This window comes from Pecten maximus, chromosome 6, assembly GCF_902652985.1.
Source record: "Pecten maximus chromosome 6, xPecMax1.1, whole genome shotgun sequence".
Taxonomy (NCBI): Eukaryota; Metazoa; Mollusca; class Bivalvia; order Pectinida; family Pectinidae; genus Pecten; species Pecten maximus.
Window position 1 is genome coordinate 28,929,028 of NC_047020.1, and position 19,482 is coordinate 28,948,509.

At 35.5% G+C, this 19,482-nt stretch overlaps 2 protein-coding genes across 3 annotated transcripts in view; one reads left to right on the top strand and one right to left on the bottom strand.

Annotated features, from left to right (window-relative positions):
* Positions 1-453: 453 nt before the first annotated feature.
* LOC117329475 (short coiled-coil protein B-like) overlaps positions 454-19,482 on the bottom strand; it is a 30,519-nt gene continuing 11,490 nt past the window's right edge. Inside the window, exons 1-6 of one of the 2 annotated variants that reach the window (XM_033887429.1) lie at positions 4,894-5,007; positions 4,562-4,754; positions 3,868-3,921; positions 3,357-3,443; positions 2,043-2,181; positions 454-1,857 (exon numbers count right to left, since the gene is read on the bottom strand). In XM_033887429.1, the coding sequence (XP_033743320.1) occupies positions 1,830-1,857; positions 2,043-2,181; positions 3,357-3,443; positions 3,868-3,921; positions 4,562-4,625 (372 nt within the window). In that variant the 5' untranslated portion in view covers positions 4,626-4,754; positions 4,894-5,007 and the 3' untranslated portion in view covers positions 454-1,829. Of the gene's footprint in view, positions 1,858-2,042; positions 2,182-3,356; positions 3,444-3,867; positions 3,922-4,561; positions 4,755-4,893; positions 5,008-19,482 lie in introns of those variants that run through there. The other variant, XM_033887430.1, reaches the window with a different exon arrangement.
* The window catches only part of LOC117329473, a 102,979-nt gene continuing 88,487 nt past the window's right edge, over positions 4,991-19,482 (top strand). The window contains 2 exon segments of the mRNA XM_033887428.1: positions 4,991-5,103; positions 11,702-11,992. Of these exon segments, the coding sequence (XP_033743319.1) occupies positions 11,895-11,992 (98 nt within the window). The 5' untranslated portion in view covers positions 4,991-5,103; positions 11,702-11,894.

The following is a 19,482-nucleotide window of genomic DNA, read 5'->3' on the forward strand; positions in this document are numbered from 1 at the left end:
CCCAGGGGCAAACTTGTGACCCCAGGGTCATGAAATTCATAGTTTTAGTAAAGCACCATAAGACCTTTCCATCTACGAAGAGTATTTGATTCTAAATTATTTGGGTATTGAGAAAAAGATTTGAAATTTCGGTTAATTTGACCCTTTTTAGCCCCACCCCTCAGGCCCCTGGGGGTAGGGGACCATATAATTCACAATTTTGGTTGACATTTAGCCATAGAAGCTTCCTGCCAAATTTCCTTGAATTTGAATTAGGGGTTTTGGAGAAGAAGTCAAAAATGTAAATTGTTTACAGACGCACGACGCCGGACAAAAGGCGATTAGAATAAGTCACTTGAGACTTTGTTTCAGGTGACCTAAAAATCCAACACTTCTCATTTCTAGAAGGCTTAGGGTCGTGAAATTTGACCAGTGTTGTCACAAATAAACCAAGAACACAAAACAAACACAAAGCTTATTTGGAACATTTAATAAGGAACAAGACAAACATGATGCTTCAGATCATTATTCAACACACTTGAAGCAAACTGTAAATAATAGTGACACAGTATCATCTTTGATGGACAAATATGTTTTGCTTATTATTATGGGACATGTAGATATTAATCACAAGTTTTATTAGCTCTCTTAAGGTAATGGGCAGAATTTTCAACAAGGACTAACCTAGTCTGAAAATGGATTTCTTATACAAAAGTGTTTAGGGCTAATCCATTAAAATATCTACCTGACTCGAGGAACCCACAATGAATCACTTCTATCCACGGTTGAAATTCTTTCCTATTCTATATAATTTATAAAATAAATTCTATATCAAACCTGGAGTCCTGGGATGGGGTAGATGTTTTACTGGTAAAGCCCTTACAATTTCATTCCTTCCTTGTCTATTCCTGGTGTAATAATTATCTAATATACAAACTAGAAATCTTTTTTGAGATCACTTTTCCATACATGTCCAAAAAGTCTCTCTTTTGGAGATTATTTCCCTTCAAAATCCAAGTTGCTCTTTTTTTCTCCTCAAATTTTAAGTCATTATTTTCAGAGATTACTTTCCCCTCAAAGTCAAAGAAGTCAATTTTTTGGAGATAAGTTTTTCCCTCTGTCCAAGAAGTGTCATTTTGGAGATCACATTTGCCACAAGTTCGGGAGAATTTTACAGAAATGTTGAAAATTAACACAAATGCTTGGTACAATCAACATAAATGTTGTGCAAAACACTGAAGAAATAGCTATGCTGTATGATGGTTGACGTGCTAGTTTACATGAGAAAAGGTTATACCCTGGTACGTTGTATTAACATGACAAACAAAACAAAAAAAATTATTGAAATGTACAAATTTTTACACAAAAAACTTCATAACTTGGCTACACCTTGGGTTTGATTTTGCTCAATGCACCTGATCATGAAGTCTAAATATTGAGAGACAGGAATGTTGCTCTTTGATGGTTAATTTGAAATATCATGTCAATAACCCATACATATCTAATTTAGTAAATCATTCTAATTTACCAAATATAAATAGAATGTAGAAAATTGGACTCCTTTATGGGATTACAGATCTAATGCAAAGTTCCATGCTGAATGCAGTATTTATGAAGTAAATAACTCTTGTAAATCTACACTGATGAATGTGGCAGTCACCAACATAGGCGTGTAACATAAAACTAGCAGTAATGCAGGTCATCCACGTGTAGCAGTGACAGCTCGTAGCTTGTGAGATACATTTGAACAGCATAACTAACTGGCCTCTCGGAACTAAAATCTTCACTTTGGTACAACATTGAATCCCCATCATTGCACTTCCCCACAGAGTTTCCACTGATGGCACCTCTCACTGTTCAAACTTTTTCTTTGAGGATCTACAAATGGAGGTAAATCATTTAATCATTTAGGACTACAAGACAATTTTTGTTGTTTTCTAGATCGCAATAATCATGGCAGAAAAATAACAAATAAGATCCCTGTTTTGATATTGCTTTAAATACACCTCATGGTCTTATACGAATGACAGAACAAATGTAAAGAATACGTCTATGACTCTTACTTTTTCTTGCTCTTTGGAGAAGTGGACTGGAACACACTACTTGCAGCCATGAGGTTTTCTATGTACTGGCCCAGTACCTGGTTCTCCGACTTCAGCTTCAGATTCTCCTCCTTTACTGTGTCCACTCGTGACGACAGATCTGTAACCAAGACAACAAAGCAATGAGTATTGTTTAAAACCAAGGCAACAGAACAGGATATGACGCCATCACAGGGTTTTGGTTACCTTTTAGTTTGAATATAAGTCATTAAGTCATAAAACATACTGGAACTACCAGCAATTGATGACATAAATATAAACTTTTTTTTTACCACAGTTGTGATACTTCTATAGTAATAACTTTTCTTGGCCCAGATGGAAGCACTCAAAGGATCTTAGTGTGGGAGGAAATCGGAGTATCCAGGGAAAACCTACCTTTTCACATCCGATCAGAGAATTGAACCCCTGCCGCCTAGGTGAAAGCTAGGTGTGTTACTACTGTGCTACCTACCTACCTACCCATGACATATAGATCGAATTATTATATAGATGACCAATCTATTCACCTCTACACTACAAGGAGCTTTGTAGACCGAGTTATCTCCCTTGTCAATAGAGCAACTGCTGTTTCAACCACATCCTTGATACTCCAGGAGTTACAATCACATACCCTCTCCGATGTTTATGCGATTGTAATCCCTGGAATACTGAAGATGCCTCAGAGGATCCACAACTAGATCAATAAATCTGGATTGAAAGATAGTTTTCATACTTCACGTCATCACCCAAGGCACTACATGAATTGTATCCTTTATTTTGGGGAAGAATGTGCTTAATATGTAGACATGCTGATGTTGGAATGAAGATGTACAATTAAATAAAATTATATCAATTTAACAGTATGTGGTAAGTGAAACTAATTCCATGTTGCTTTCCACTAATAGACATTGTATATGTAATCAGCTTTATAACTTAACCACTGGGACAAAGCTAGATACCCACGTCTACTGTTTCAGCTGACTGTCATCATATAACCTTAATTACTAACTTTTTTTTCCATAGGGATGATTATTCATGATAAGTTTTCAAATCTTCAAAAAGTACAATTTTATACACCTTTAGACAAACTAATAAGTAAGAGATACATATCTGAGACTGTTCTTTCTGATGGGATAATTGAACAATAAGTTATTCAGATCATTTATGTCTAAAGTTTGGGTCAAAAATCAGGAATTCTCGTCTAAATTTGGATGATGGCAAGTATCAGGAGTCTTCCTGCTAAACAAGGTGGCACCATGACGGCATCAACAATATAATAGTATAACAGCAACTGACCATCGAGTGTATTCTGTAGCTCCATCACCTGAGCAATGAGGCGCTGCTTCTCCTCCTCCTCGTCTGGGTTCACATCTGGGTCAAGACCTGTGTAAAATGTTTACCCAGTTAATAATGGTATTTTCAAGTTTTCACACATTTTTATCTAAAATACAAAACATCTTATTATAGCCATATGGCATTCTCTTTCCAGAAATGATGAAACATTGTTATCAAAATACTATACTTTTTTTCATACCGTATTCACTAAAGTAAATTTTTTGAGAAAAGTCGCAGAATTTTTAAAATTGGTATAAATCAAGATACTTTGAAGAAGGTTTAAAGCCAGAATTTAGCAATAATATAAATTTACAAGTAAAGAAAAATTATTTTTCCTGATGAATTTATCGTATTGAAGGCATATTTTTCTCCATTATGTAGGGTAAAATTGTTATATATGTCATGATTTCCATTAGTTGTTTGATGACATTATATGTAGGGTAGTGTTTAGGAAGTTGTAGACTTGACTTACTGCTATAAGTGTCAGTCCTCACTTCTCCAGGGTTGATAAATGCTTTTACATCTCCTGAAACAAAGCAGGTGAATATACCTTTCTTTTTTTTCATAAGGAAACTAAGATTTCAATTGTCATGGTAATGGTATGTAACAACTTTCAAACAATAATTTAAAACTATTTCATAGGCTGCTATAAATTTGCAAAACTGAATTGAAGCCATCACCAACCAAGGTACCAGGGACATATAATTATCTGTCCCTGAAGGTATGTATTATTTTGTGCATTTACCTCCTATGGTGTCAAAAGGACCTTATGGTGGTATAGATTTTGGATTATTTACTGAAGACATCGTGAAATGAAAAGTACATCCATTCTTATTATCTTTTGTCATGAAAATCTATTTAAAAAAAATATTATAACCTTAAACCAGAGACCTATATAGGTCTCTGCTTAAACTAAATTGTCTAAATTTGGATATTTTAGGCTGTGTTCTGAAAATGATTGTGTTAATAAATAGCTATTATAAATTTACAATCACTTGTACATAGCTAAAGATAATTGTTCTTGGAGAATATTTGTGTAAACGCCTGTATTATTTAACAAAAAGTGTCGTGATCCTGTGCAGTGTGGATAGACTGATGTACATGTCATGCCCATATCAAATGGATAATTTTCCTTTTATCGGGAGGGGATCTTTTATGAGTCAAACCTGTATCACTGTCGCTCGAGAGAGGAACATTGAAGAGGTCATCTTTATTGGTTCCGGTCGACATCGTGATAGAGTAGATGTCCGTATGTATAAGATTGGACCAGGCTTGGACGTCGTAAATACCGGCGACTTCAGATGCTGGACAAGTCCTCAGGCAAACCTCACGATTTCGGCCTATGACTCAACAGGCAGTCTTCAGATGAAAGAAAAAAAAATACCATCTCTTACATTTAAATAATAAATACGCCATACTATTGACAAAATATAATCATAGGCATTCATATAAATACGAAGTAAACATCGACAATAATTCAATAATATTTACAACTAACATTGCATCTATCACCGGTCGCCATGTTGGATTTCATTCGAGTCACATGACTGTGACGTCACGGTAAGGTGCTCGTTCACACACGAGTTCATTCAAGCTGTCAACAAACCACGAGGAATGTCGACTGAGAGTGACAGGCCGAAAATGTCGGACGCTTGCTCGTCTGTCTCACGGACTCCATAACGACCGGACTAAGTCATGCCTCTCACTTGTAAGTAGACCAGTTTAACACCAATGTAAATAAATGATGTATAGTTTAGAGTCAATTTAGCTACTGAAGTTCAAGCTTAAAAGTGAGAAAAAATGTTATCCTTTGAAATATTTGTAAGTAGATTTTGTTCGCCCTGATTGCCAGTGGCCCACTTGTCACACCTGTGTGCTTTTGCTTTTGTTATAAATCACTGGAACACCTACACCCCTTCTCTTTGTACCGACATCACGGTCATCACATAAACATGCTATATTCTATCACAGAAACAGTCCTACTTGCTCTGTATTGACCACAGGGGATAATAGTAAATTTTCAATTGAAATCTATTTATAAAACTTTAACTTTCCAAATATATACTTATACCTCTTGTTAATCTTTTTTTTTTAATTTGAGACTTTTATCTAGTCTTGTGAGCATCTATTTTCTTTATTTTGATGTTGAGTATTACAGGGTTGTTTTTATTGTTAGTTTGATCCATTCAGGTGTGCCGTGATTTAATTTTGCGATGATAGGTAGATTTGTTTGTGGGAAAATAATAAGCCGGTGTTAAAGATCCAAGTAAGAGACGTACAGGTATAAACTGTCCTATATCTCAATCTGATAAGGGAAGTGCCCGTTGGCAAATACACAGTGTATACAACAGAAGTTTTCTCCATGTATCTGCCAGATTTTTAAAAACAGTGTTTTTGTAATGAATTTGAAAGCCTGCTCTGTAAGTTTGTTGTTAAATAAATATTTCTGAGATATACAACGCGTGTCAAAACACGACACTAAGGTATTGTTTAAGGATGACCCAGATAAGCTACAAGATATATAAACACTTGTGTTTTTTTTAACAATGGTAAAATTATTTAAACTATTTCAGTTCAAATTTTTACAACAGTTACAACGATTCTGATGCATGTTCACGCTAGGTAATGAGTAAGTGAACTCGAATATACGTCCTATAGGATAGGCAAGATTATCAAGTGTTGTAACAATATATCACACTAGCAGAGTGGTCTACAACTAACCAAGGGATTAATACAGGCCGAACAGAGGTGTATACAACTGTTACATGTGTGTATTATTTATACAAAACCCTGAAATACCTATGTGTGTATACATATTACACCCAAATTTATAATAGCTTTTCAAAAAACTGATACGAACTGAAATGTACAAATTAAATTAAAAAGAAGATATCATATTATTTAAATAAAAAAGTACATCAGAGCTAATTGATCACGATGTAAGTAGAATTATATTTCTACTAAAGAAGTAGAATCAAACTTACAGAATGTTTACATGTATACAGTAATCAATTTATGTATGGTGTATACAGTCACACAGTACTTCTCATGCAGCTAATACATGTACGCATTAGGCAGAATTAGCACATATGTACATGTGAAATATTGGCACCCTCTGTGTGTAGAGTACTCACTTGAGTTTGTAATCATTAAATATTCTTGAATATAGATTCTCAGAATATTTTCTTTAACAGAATAATTTATGGTAGAAATTAAAATCTAAATCGTCATTATCGAAATGAAGTCTTAATCTGTAATCCTAATGATTTAATTTTATTGCTGTCATGACTGAAGTAATCAAAATAGACCTGTCAGATCTTTACCAGATTGTTGGTAGGTTGTGTACAGGTGTAGCATACTGAGCCTTTCAATGTTTATTGTTATATAACAATTGATATGGTGTCCTATCTACCTACAATTAGCCAGGGTGGTCAGGTGGCACAGGTAACCTGGCTGAGAACACACTCATCTCTCACCTGTGCAGATTGATTCCTCAATCAGACACGAAAAGGTGTAGGGATCACCTGCCCATGCAACCACATGGGTTTTATCCAGGTACCCCAATTTCCTGCCAAAGTAATGTATCCATAGCACGCGTCTATCTGGACCAACAAGATTGATTAGTATAAGTTAATATAACTTTTTTTTCACAATTGTTGTAAAATGAATAATTATCATTTTTACTGCAAGTTTTGCAATATAACATGCGTCAAACATCATAATTTCATGCCACTACATGTACACTTGACAGAATTTCACATGACCACAGATTCCTATATTGTATGGTTACGGCATATTTTAAATTGATGAACATCAATATCACAAAGCAGTCAACCAAAATCAATCCCTTAGATTTTTTCACCTTTGTGATAAGAAAATTATAAAAATCATATATTAATCATAAATCTTAGTTTAGAATCAAATTTTTCTTCTCAAGACTAATTATATTACTAGGAGCAGGAAATACTGATTTATAAATCATGGCGTGCAATGGCATTGTAGTAGAAACATATTGGACCCCAATATGTAAATCAGTTTTAGGTGATTGTGGTATATTTAGACTTATCACAGTCTCCATGAAACCTGCTTGACCTAAGGACTTGTATGATAAAATCTGATTCAGTCCATTAAAAAGTCCTAACAATTTTAGTATAGGTTAGACAAACAAGTTAAACTTCATAATAGCTTTTCAGTCCTGGAAAACTAATCCATTTCATGTTATGGGATGTTATTTGTACATGTCCTGTTTTGTTTAATGATCAGATTTCTAGGAAAACATTTGTATGCTCCCAGACTATAAATCAAAGGATATACTATTACTTTAAAAATGAAAGAAGAGAGAAACTTTTATTTCCTTCAGGGATTTTTGGATATTTGCATTAGTCCACGACTCCTGATTTTCCTGTGGGACCTTCTATATAAATTTATATACTGGAATATCTCTCTTAGTATTGGGACTCATATAAAATTGGAAATGGTGTGCTGGCCATGTACTTGCATGAAAAAAATCTTTAAACGATTACTTCCCTTTCACATTTTTTTTAATTACATCTATATGAATACTCTATCATATGTTCCATGTAGTCTGTCTTATTTCATGTTCTTTATTCATTAATTTACCTGATTTCCTGGTCAACCAATAACAACATCCTTTCTGCTTTAACCATACTGAAATAAACAGTCTGATGGTCATTTGAATTGTTAAACTGGCCTTAGTTTAGAAAAAAGTGCATGTATACATCTACCTAGATGTAAATCATTATTTTGTAAATTGAATTTATTTCATTGATTTTTATATTCATTTTACAATCTAATATTCAGCTTCTATTTCAATTTATTTTAATTTAGGAAGAGAAATTAAATAAGCCATAAAATCATCAAATATGCATGAGGGATTGACAGATGATCTTTCAGACTATTATTGTATGCAAAACATGAATCAGTTCTCATCTTCTGTTCCAAATCTGCATTGTCGGTACATATACTGTAAAAATAGGTATGGTAATATTATTGTTGGTTTAAATTTTTGTGTGAACTTGTTCTTTGCCTCACCAGTATTTTCTTACTGTGACACTCAACACTGCTAGCTGGTAAGATTTGTAACTTAATTGCAGTAGTACTAAGGTTTTGGTGAAGAAGAGTGGAGCTGGCTTAAAGGATAAAAGGAAATCGGAGAATTCAGATATACAGTGGTTGTTAATGAAACAATTAATCTATTGAAATTAATGTTATCAGGATTTAATAGAGCTAAGAGGTCACAGTTGACCTCCAGTTGATTGTATGACATGGATATCAAATGGATTACATACATATATATAGACGTCTTTTAGAATCCAGAGGTCAATGTCATTCTGAGATGTCCCACTTGTTCTATGGTAAAGTTCAAAGGTCAAGGTCGATATCATTATATTCAGAGTTCTAAGGTCACTCTTTAGTCTTTAGTATTTAAGTTTACTTCAATCTGTTTCTCTAGTTTCCTGAGTTCAGATTTGGAGATCACATAAAACTATAAACACAATCATAACTGTTACAATATATAAGGGTTAGAAGTCTTTAAAGCCGGTTCCATCACTGTATAAACTGTATAAGAGGTTTGTCACATATACCATCCAGTATCCAGTAATTAGTATAAAGCTTCTTTCCCAACACGATTCGTTTGCAATGCATGTTTTGATTGATTACGGACCATGTTCTAATCTGCGATATAACCATGATCAGTCGTGTTTATAGCCACACCCTGTTTCTAGTCAAAACAATATATATGGCATCAAATCACTGAATCACTAAATGACATCAATATAAGTCTTGTGTGACTTCTGTGATGTCCCATAACTGAAATTTATCTTTTGCAACTTCCTTCCAGTTGCACACATACTTTAGTATCATAAAATTGTATATACACTTTGAAAGTTTTAAAACACATACTATATACTCAGAGTATGATGTTGAAGTTGGTCCTAAAAACTAGTTTATGTTGTTAATGAAAACGTTCGCCTCCGTAACATTTATGATTGATGGCACAACAAGGATACTGCATTCACTCATCAGTCCGTGATCTCAGTTTCCTGGAAAATATAGCGAATTTGTTTTGTCACAACTTTGCAATGTATTTGTTTTGCTATTATTTATCATGGCATAATAATAAATCTCTGTTAAATGAAATTGTGAAAGAGGCAACAAAAGGGGAATAATAGCTGTGTGATGTTGTGGATTACAAACAGCTGTCATAAAACATTCTACCAAGAATATGTTAGGGAGAATAGCATTGACGCTTTGTCAATGTTTAATAAGATAAATAGGGATTCTGTTTGATATTAAACATCACAATATGTTTTATAGAATGTATTGATTTTTTTATGAAAACTAAGATAAATGAGGTTTTACTGCATGACCCTAAAACATAAGAATTTTCATTGTAACACTTTAAATAAAGTTTAAATAATTTTTAGGTAAATTTTTCAACTGAATTGACACTTGAAAATCAATTTAATGTCTTATGAAGAAACTGTTTCACTGGGTGGCTATTATTATGCTACTGTAAATTATTGATTTGTCCCATGTGTACCTCACAGCCCCAGGTGATATTTGATTTTTGTTATGTTGTCCTACTCTGATGAGAAGGAAAGTTGTGGAGTGTCCAATTACCTGTGTACATTGTAGTGTGGATCAGTGAAGATCTGTAGCTGTGGGCATACTGTCCGTCATGGACGTGCTAGGAGCTAATGAAGAAGTAAATACTCTATAATACTTGTAATGAACCATGTCTGTAGTAGTATCCCCTCCAGTCTAAAATACTCAGTAATTAAGTGAAGGGCAAATTAAGGTCAGTTGTCCCCCCCTGACCTATCTTCTTACAGCCGATTGAATGCATCACTTACAAAGGGTAAAATCACTGTGACATTAGTGTCAACATCCACTTCTTGGCTCATTAATACTGAAGTATCGGTCTGATTTATAGCCTTCTCATCATAATAATCAAATGTCATGTACACCTTGTCTATAGAATTTCCACTCCAAACAGAATTAGAAAAATCTCAATTTGGATGATATTCGTAATGAAATTTATAAAGAAATACACATATTTTGTTTATTAATTGTATGACATTCTATTTCATTTATGTTTCAATTGAAAATTTCTGAAAATATTTTGGCAATCTTAAATTTAAGTAATCAAACTCTGCAAGATCATAACATTTAGAATGTTATGTTTGACTGAGTAATGTACATGTGAATTAATGAGACCATGCAGTCATTTTAGATCTGGTCAATAGATTAATTTCTAAAAGGATAAAACATCAACACTTAAGTTTTCTGTATTAAACATGATTTGTGATCATATATACATTGATACGCAGGTACTGTGTATTCTCTAAGGTCAAGGTCATAGCAAGAGGGCAATAGTCGATTCCCTGCATAACTTGTGTCCAGAGATGAACTATGACAGAAAAGCATGCCTATATCAAACACAGGTCTGCTAATCATCTAGGCTCAGTTCAAAGAGTGATTATAGGCTTAACAGTCTAGCTTTAAAATATTTTACAAAACTTTTTAGATTGCTTCAGTGTCTTCCTACCTGCCTATTTCAAGGAAAATATGCACAGAAGTTTTGAAGAAATGAGATTTTCCCTAACTAAGTGATTAAGATAATTACCCTTTGAACAACTGGGCCCTGAAATATAAGTTATAAAGTACTACTGAATATTATTTGAAGGTCGAGACCTCACAAATACCTTCGCTATAAACATTTCTCATACCATACAACCTTTATACTTGGGTCACCTTGAAGGAAAATGTAACATTTCAATAGAAACACTGTTTAATATGTGTAAAATCACCAATCTAACTAATTACAGAAGAAAATCAATGTAGTTCTGCAGCTAAAACTCGGGAGAATGTCTATGTTACATTGAATGTCTATGTTACATTGTGAGAAGATACAAGTAATTGTTTACTGAAATAACTCCAGAGATGTTCAGGAAGAATCAAAAGAATTTCTGTTATGTTGTTTAAGCCATGTTTGTTGTATAAAACTCAGAAATCTGAAAAATGTGTGTTGAATCAGACAGACATTTTATATAAAACATGAAACTCTTGATAATATTAGTCCTACAAACTCCCCACAAAACCTATAAACGTCAAGCCTTGTAGTATGTGTGTTAATGCTGTGTACTTGTGTGTAAGTATATTTTGTTAAGATCTTGAAGTGTCCTGTTGTGAGCAGGATTATATTTTGTTTACTCTCTGTAAATACCTATCAAGAATAATTGGAATATTATCTTTCTAAAAATGTTTACTTATTTTTCCAGAAGTGGACAAGTCAACTCAACTGATGTAGGACTCTCAGCACCAACATGTTCATTTTGTGTGGTGTGTTCTAGTTGATTGAGGAATATTAATTGGAGATTTATGGAAATTAATGAAACATAATGAGCTGATGGTGGAATTTTCTGTGTTGTTGTGTATTACTGAGTCAGGTGTGGTGCTGCCACAGAGGCTGCAATGGCCAACAGCAACCTACTCAGTCGCATTAACAACAGTTTGCCGGAAGGTTGGGAGGCAAAGCTGACTGTTGACCACGGCAGAATCTACTACATAGAGTAAGTACTGATCATTGTCATCGTATGATAGGTGTAAACTTTATAAAGTCTGATCTGTGTCTGGGTATATTGATGTACATTATTTTATTGATAAATGAAATTTCATTACTGAATCCATATATATAAAGTTTAGGACACATACACTAACATCATTATCAAGTCCTCTAGGGGACCTAGGGATCTGGCTTTATAACGGTGTATATAGTTGTTAGTATGTATTAACGGAACAAAATCCTCATTTTGCTTAATCCAAGAATCATAAAATAATTGTAGCCATAAATTTATTATGTATTAATTCCACAGTCAAATGTACATGTAAGATAGATGTCCTTTACCAACCCCTTCTGAAGCTCCAAAACTAGCTATCTGATCATGCTGGCCCTACGAGATAAACTGTGATTTCATCCAATTGTTATGAAATTTTGTAAATGTTCTTCACCATCACCATCTTGTACAATTTCATGTATGTTACTTTAAATAATAGAGTTTGATATCTTTGCTCTGCTGACATTGTTTTAATCCCAAAGGTGTGATATATATATATACACTTGGCTTCCACAAATATAAAAAGTCCTTGAATTTCAGCATTTGCCTGGAAAAGTCTTAAAATTTGATGAATCAAAGTCTGTATGAACCATATGTATGGATACAGATGTTTATATTACAAATTGGCAACTATTGTATGGGTAGATATAGGGTATAGCAACTGTTATATATATCACATTAAAAATTATAGACTGGCCCCAGTCTCTAGAATATTAGAGGTTCTCGAGGTAATCTAGTATTAAGAATTCAGCTGGGCTATTCTTCACGAAAACTTAGGGCTAATGGCCAGTCTATTTCACATAGTACTTTATTGGTATGTCTGATACTAGAAGTTTTAAACTAGGGGAGGTAATCTAGTATTAAGAATTCAGCTGGGCTATTCTTCACGAAAACTTAGGACTGGTGGGCCTGCAGTCTATATGTGACATAATACTTTATGTGTGCAGTACTAAAAGTTCCGTGTAGTGCACTATTTATGTAGGATAGACAGGTACTGACCGAGATGGGATAGGTATGATGCCTAAGATACCAGGTAACACCTGGCCAGTACAGATACCCTGCATGCAGTCTAGGTCCTGTGTAGATGGGGAATGTTCCCCAGAATCTCTGTTTAAGGGATTAAGGGCCACCATCCCTTGTCAAATAGACTCCAACTGATACCTATGGAATGTTCCTCCCATCCCACCACAAACCCATCAAATGTTAGTCTGTATATGGTTTCCTCTCCACTCTACCACAAAAATGAATAGAATAAAAATATGATTCAAAGAATTACGCAACAGAATTTAGGTCATTCTGACATTTACAGAAGGTCATGAGGCTAATAAACATGATATCAGTTTTGCTTTACATCGCCCACCTAAACTAGAAGAGAAGGTATCCTCTATAACTGAAATGTATTTGACATTGTTATGGTGGATCAAAGTTCACTGTAAACTGTGAATTACAGCCAAAGTAGATGTTTTTTGAAGATATGACCGCAAAGTCATAAAATGTAAGAATTACATTTTTTCTGCAGACTATAGGATTATAAGATGTAGTTAAAGCCACCAGAACTACCGGGATTTGGTGCCGTAACCCACTTGTTTCTGAAGCTGATCAGCATCGAAATACACAGAAAAGGTTCTGTTATCAGCAATAACGGAACTGTTATCAGATCATTTTCTATGTTTGGGTCAGGGGTGTTCAGATCCATCACCACTTGGGTAGATAATAGGTATCATTAGGAGGCTCGTTATCAGCTTGTCTTCCTTATATCTACCTGTATCACAGTCTGTGTTTAAACAGTGATTACCCCTACTGTTCATCACTTAAGGTTCCTAGCCCCGCTGTTCCTCACAGCCATGTTACTTAAGGTTCCAAGCCCCAATATCTGTCAAAGATCTCGCCAACTGTTTGTCACAGACTGTATTCACCGAAGGGGCCTGGCTCCACTGTCTGTCACAGACTGTATTCACTGAAGGGGCCTGGCCCCACTGTCTGTCACAGACTGTATCACTGAAGGGGCCTGGCCCCACTGTCACAGACTGTATCAATGAAGGGGCCTGGCCCCACTGTCTGTCACAGACTGTATTACTGAAGGGGCTTGGCCCCACTGTCACAGACTGTATCACTGAAGGGGCCTGGCCCCACTGTCTGTCACAGACTGTATTACTGAAGGGGCCTGGCCCCACTGTCACAGACTGTATTACTGTAGGGGCCTGGACCCACTGTCTGTCACAGACTGTATTACTGAAGGGGCCTGGCCCCACTGTCTGTCACAGACTGTATTACTGAAGGGGCCTGGCCCCACTGTCTGTCACAGACTGTATTACTGAAGGGGCCTGGCCCCACTGTCACAGACTGTATATAACTGAAGGGGCCTGGCTCCACTGTCACAGACTGTATTATGTAGGGGCCTAGCCCCACTGTCACAGACTGTATTACTGAAGGGGCCTGGCCCCACTGTCTGTCACAGACTGTATTACTAAAGGGGCCTGGTCCCACTGTCTGTCACAGACTGTATATAACTGAAGGGGACTGGCTCCACTGTCTGTCACAGACTGTATTACTAAGGGGCCTGGCCCCACTGTCACAGACTGTATCACTGAAGGGGCCTGGCCCCACTGTCACAGACTGTATTACTAAGGGGCCTGGCCCCACTGTCACAGACTGTATTACTGAAGGGGCCGGGCCCCACTGTTTGTCACAGACTGTATCACTGAAGGGGCCTGGCCCCACTGTCACAGACTGTATCATTGAAGGGCCCTGGCCCTACTGTATGTCTGTGCCCCCACTATCCCGTAACATCACTAAGGGTCCTCGCCCCACTGTCACAACAATAACTGAAAGGGGCCTGGCCCCACTGTCATAGACTCTATCACTGAAGGCCCCTGGCCCTACTGTATGTCTGTGCCCCCACTATCTCTCGTATACATCACTTAAGGTTCCTCGCCCACACTATCTGTTACACACATCACTCGGGTTCTTTGCCCCCACTTTCTGCCACACACATCACTTAAGGTTCCTTGCCCCACTCTCTGTCACACACATCACTTTTTTTAAGGTTCCCTGCTCCCACTATCTGTCTCACATATCATTTCAGGTTCCTTGCCCCACTCTCTATCACACACATCACTTTTTTTAAGGTTCCCTGCCCCCACTCTCTGTCACACAAACATCATTTGAGTTGCCATCATATAGCTAACTGTACCTGTAGTCACACTATATCTTATTGACATCAGTTAAGGTTTACATTTAGTCAGGAATCTATTCCCATTACCCATTACAGATATCACTCATTTGTCTGACTAGAACTTATTTCTATATCCCTGGTGCATTTTGTTAGAAATCAGTGGGGTTGGATGCCTTGAAATAAAGTAGAGCTGTGAGGACACTGATGGCCAGACGCTAATCCATACGGACATGTCACTAAAAGGCTTGTCATTGGTTTTGTTTATGATGAGCTATCATCTTGGATAGGCTGGATGTAGACACTGCATAGAGGTTCTACCTTGGTTGGGATTGTAGTTACTGGAAGATTTTAAATGGTGTCCTAAGATTGCCTGCTTCAATGTCCTCCATTGTCCTAAAACAGTCCAATGATGTCCTATGACAGCTAGTCCTATAGGTTGTCAAAGAAGGATTCACTTTACGTCTCCGGCACCAATCAATACTAGATCTTTTTCTATCATTGCTGTGTAGCCATGCAGACAGCACAGAATGCATCTTACAGTGTTAATCGCTTGTGGCTATTCTATCTAATAAGCTTATAAACTACAGACAGTGTGTATTGAGTTGAGTGGAACACAAGGGTTATTTATCATAGAGGGGTGTACATGAATGTTATCACACTAATTTGTCCAACGTCTGAGGTCGGAGCTAGGTCAAACCATGTTTGACCCAACATACATTATCCCAAATATTTACCTCTAATTATATTTTTTAGGTAAGAGAACTGTGTGAGAGACATAATGTGAACTAGCTGTATAGTATACAGAGACCCTAAAATCATCATTTGTATGCAATTACACTTATATTAAAGAAAATTGGCTAAGCCATAGATTGGTGAATTGGGACTGATGCTATTTGTATTAAAGAATTCTTCCTGTATTTTGTGTGTGAATCGGATTTGGTGAATATTTATGAAATAATAACAATGAGTTTTATATATATCCGAGTATATGAAATCTTTTTTAGTATATATGTCGTATCCTTTGAAGTCGTCAAGGTCACGTACATTTGCCCCCAAATATTGCCTGAAAGGCTGTTGTAACTCAAACACTATCTAAAACTGGACCATTTGGCAGTTAATATAGAGAGTGATAAATGTTAAATATAAATGTTATCCCAGCAATATAATCTGTTGGTATATAGGGTGTCTAATATAGGTATTATCTGGAATATGCATATGTTAGCTGTATGTAACGAATTTCTAATGTCTATATTTAATGTCGGGTATCCTCATACAGATAATCCATCAAATGTCTGGAGCAGAGCTGTAGTAGAATCTCATTTACCATTAGGTTGTATCCACCTGTAGAATGTGATTACAACATTATACATGTCAAGGAAACATGGTTGAGAAATCTAAACCAATACGTACTTGCAGGATGGGAAAAATAGTGTAATAGTGTGCTTGCGGGCCGGGCGCCATTACTATGAGAATCAAAATTCAACAATTTGGACCTACAGGAAACTGTGACTGATATTCTACAGAATGTGTTTTATAAAGGATGCTGTAGACACTAAAATCATCTACCTTGACACATAACAAGCATCCTGTCTGTACAGGATTGGAGGTGGTACAATTTGTAGCCATTAAAAATTCACAGCAATGCAGCATATTGATTAACACTAATAAACATGGAAGATCGTTATAGATTTAGCTTACAAAAACATTGTTATGCAAAGTTTGGTTAATAACTTTTTTTATAATGTGAATCAACGCAACATTGAATCACACCTTGCTTCAGTTATCTGAAACTGCAACACAGGAGCATCATGGTCTAGTGGTAGGATGCTGCACTATATATGACCTAACAGTTGCAAACAGGTGGCTGCTAAAAGGTCTGATCAACATGTATAAAATTTGTGAACTGCTTTTAAAGGGCTATATTGCTGTGACATTATGGTATATAAGAACTTCAAATTAATCAACCGCATGTCACATGAACTGAACATATACTTCAGAATCTCATAAATTGTACTATGTGGGGCAGTTGCCAGGTACTGACCGTAGGCCGGTGGTTTTTCTCCGGGTTTTTCTCCAGGTACTCCGGCTTTCATCCACCTCCAAACCCTGATATGTCCTTAAATGACCTTGGCTGTTAATTATATGATGTTAAGAAAAAAAAAGTCATATAAACAAATGCTATATAATGGGAGCATGTTGTCATATCTTTACAGAAAGTATAATATTGTGTAATCTCTGTGTAGGTACACTGCTTATATATAAGTAATCAATGTTTGTGGCATAAACCCAATATGGCTGTGAAATGAAATTGACTTATATGAGAAACTTGCCTGCAATTTACATATATACAATGTATATGAAACTTGAAATCTAGGTAGATATTCAAGGACCAAAGTTAGACACTGACGAAATATAAATCAAGCAGCTACACTCATTGAGGAAATGAGACATTGGAGGTATTTACAGTGATGATCACCAGCTTTATATGTTTGTCACCAAATGAAGAAGGGAGATAATCCATTAAATCGGTATTCAAAATTTGTCATTAAATGAGGAAGGGAGATAATTCATTGAAACAATGTTAACCTTGATAGTAATTACAGTGAGAGTGAATGTTATAATGTTAAACCCTGGTACAACTATAAGGATTAGATACATATTTGTCACTAGACAAAGAAGGGAGATAATCCACTGAAACATTGTCACAACCTTGCATGGTATAAGACAAGCTACTTGCTTGTCACTAGACAAATAAGGGAGATAATCCACTGAAACAATATCAAAACCTGGTAATATATATAATATATATATATATATATAGGACCTGAGCTGCATGTTTGTCACCAGTTGAAGAAGGGAGATAACTTATTGGGCCAGTATGTTAAACCTGAGATTAGAGGTATTCAGTGGAATCATTGATAAACCTTAAAAATCACAGTTTAACTGCTGTAGTCAAGAGCAAAGTATATGCAGTATTTTATATAAAAAAACCCAGGTTATTTTACCTCAATTTTCTCCTTGTAATGGAGAAATAAAAAAAAAAGTGTTGTTATGCATATATCATATGAACTTATATATCCGTGTCCTGTTATTATACAAGATGTACATGTAATCTTGATCTAAAATCCAGTCCTAATGCTCATTTTGTATTTGGTTTTCTTCAAAAGTTTCACATTAATTGCTCTATGTAAAATTAATGTGAGTTTTAGAAATGGTTTATACTAGATATTCTAGTATGTTTTAAACAGCAGAAAGATTTAGAATGAATATTTATATATTCACATATGAATTAATTTACTCAGGGACAAAACCTACATTTCTTGTAAAACAGGTGTATACATATGTAAGTATATAACACCATCCAACTACCCCGGCCCATTATCAGTGATATAACTCTCATTATATAAATTGTCTAATACATGAAATAACTCCTACCAGATCTAGATCTGTTTGTTATAAGTTTCCTCATCTGTTGTGAAATAACATCAGAATGATGTTATCACCATTTCAGATTCCATATCATGATCAGCTATAGAGAAATAATGTTTTATTATGTGAATTGTATTCATTTCATACATGATCTATGAATTTGTCAGAAATTATTCTTTGTTTCGACAGATGTTTAATTGCCATAATAATTGTTTTAAGACTTACTTATTTTCTAAACCTTATATTAAATGGAAACTTGTGTAAGATCCTTTATAGATTAGATAACGAAAGTACAAATTTAAAAAAAAAATGGTAGGAGGTAGTAATAAAAGTGTAATTGATAAGATATAGGAGACCTAACTATAGCTGTTTACAAGGTAAAGTAAACTAGCTATGACACATGTTCGACATGTCTCCCACAGGCATGTATACATCAATAGATTTCACTGATGTCTAAATTATGTATATATATATGATAGGATATGTTTGGCAACTGTAGGCTGTGTTTTTATATCTGAAAAAGATAGGTGTTGGACATGTGTAAGATATTTGTGAGGTATGTTTGGGATGTGTTCTGCAATTTCTGTCATTAAAACAGGTAGTGGTTCTGAGGGTTTCTGAGGGTTGTTATATACAGGTAGTGGTTCTGAGGGTTGTTACATATATACAGGTAGTGGTTCTGAGGGTTGTTATATATACAGGTAGACCGTAGTGGTTCTGAGGGTTGTTACATATATACAGGTAGTGGTTCTGAGGGTTGTTATATATATACAGGTAGTGGTTCTGAGGGTTGTTATATATATACAGGTAGTGGTTCTGAGGGTTGTTATATATATACAGG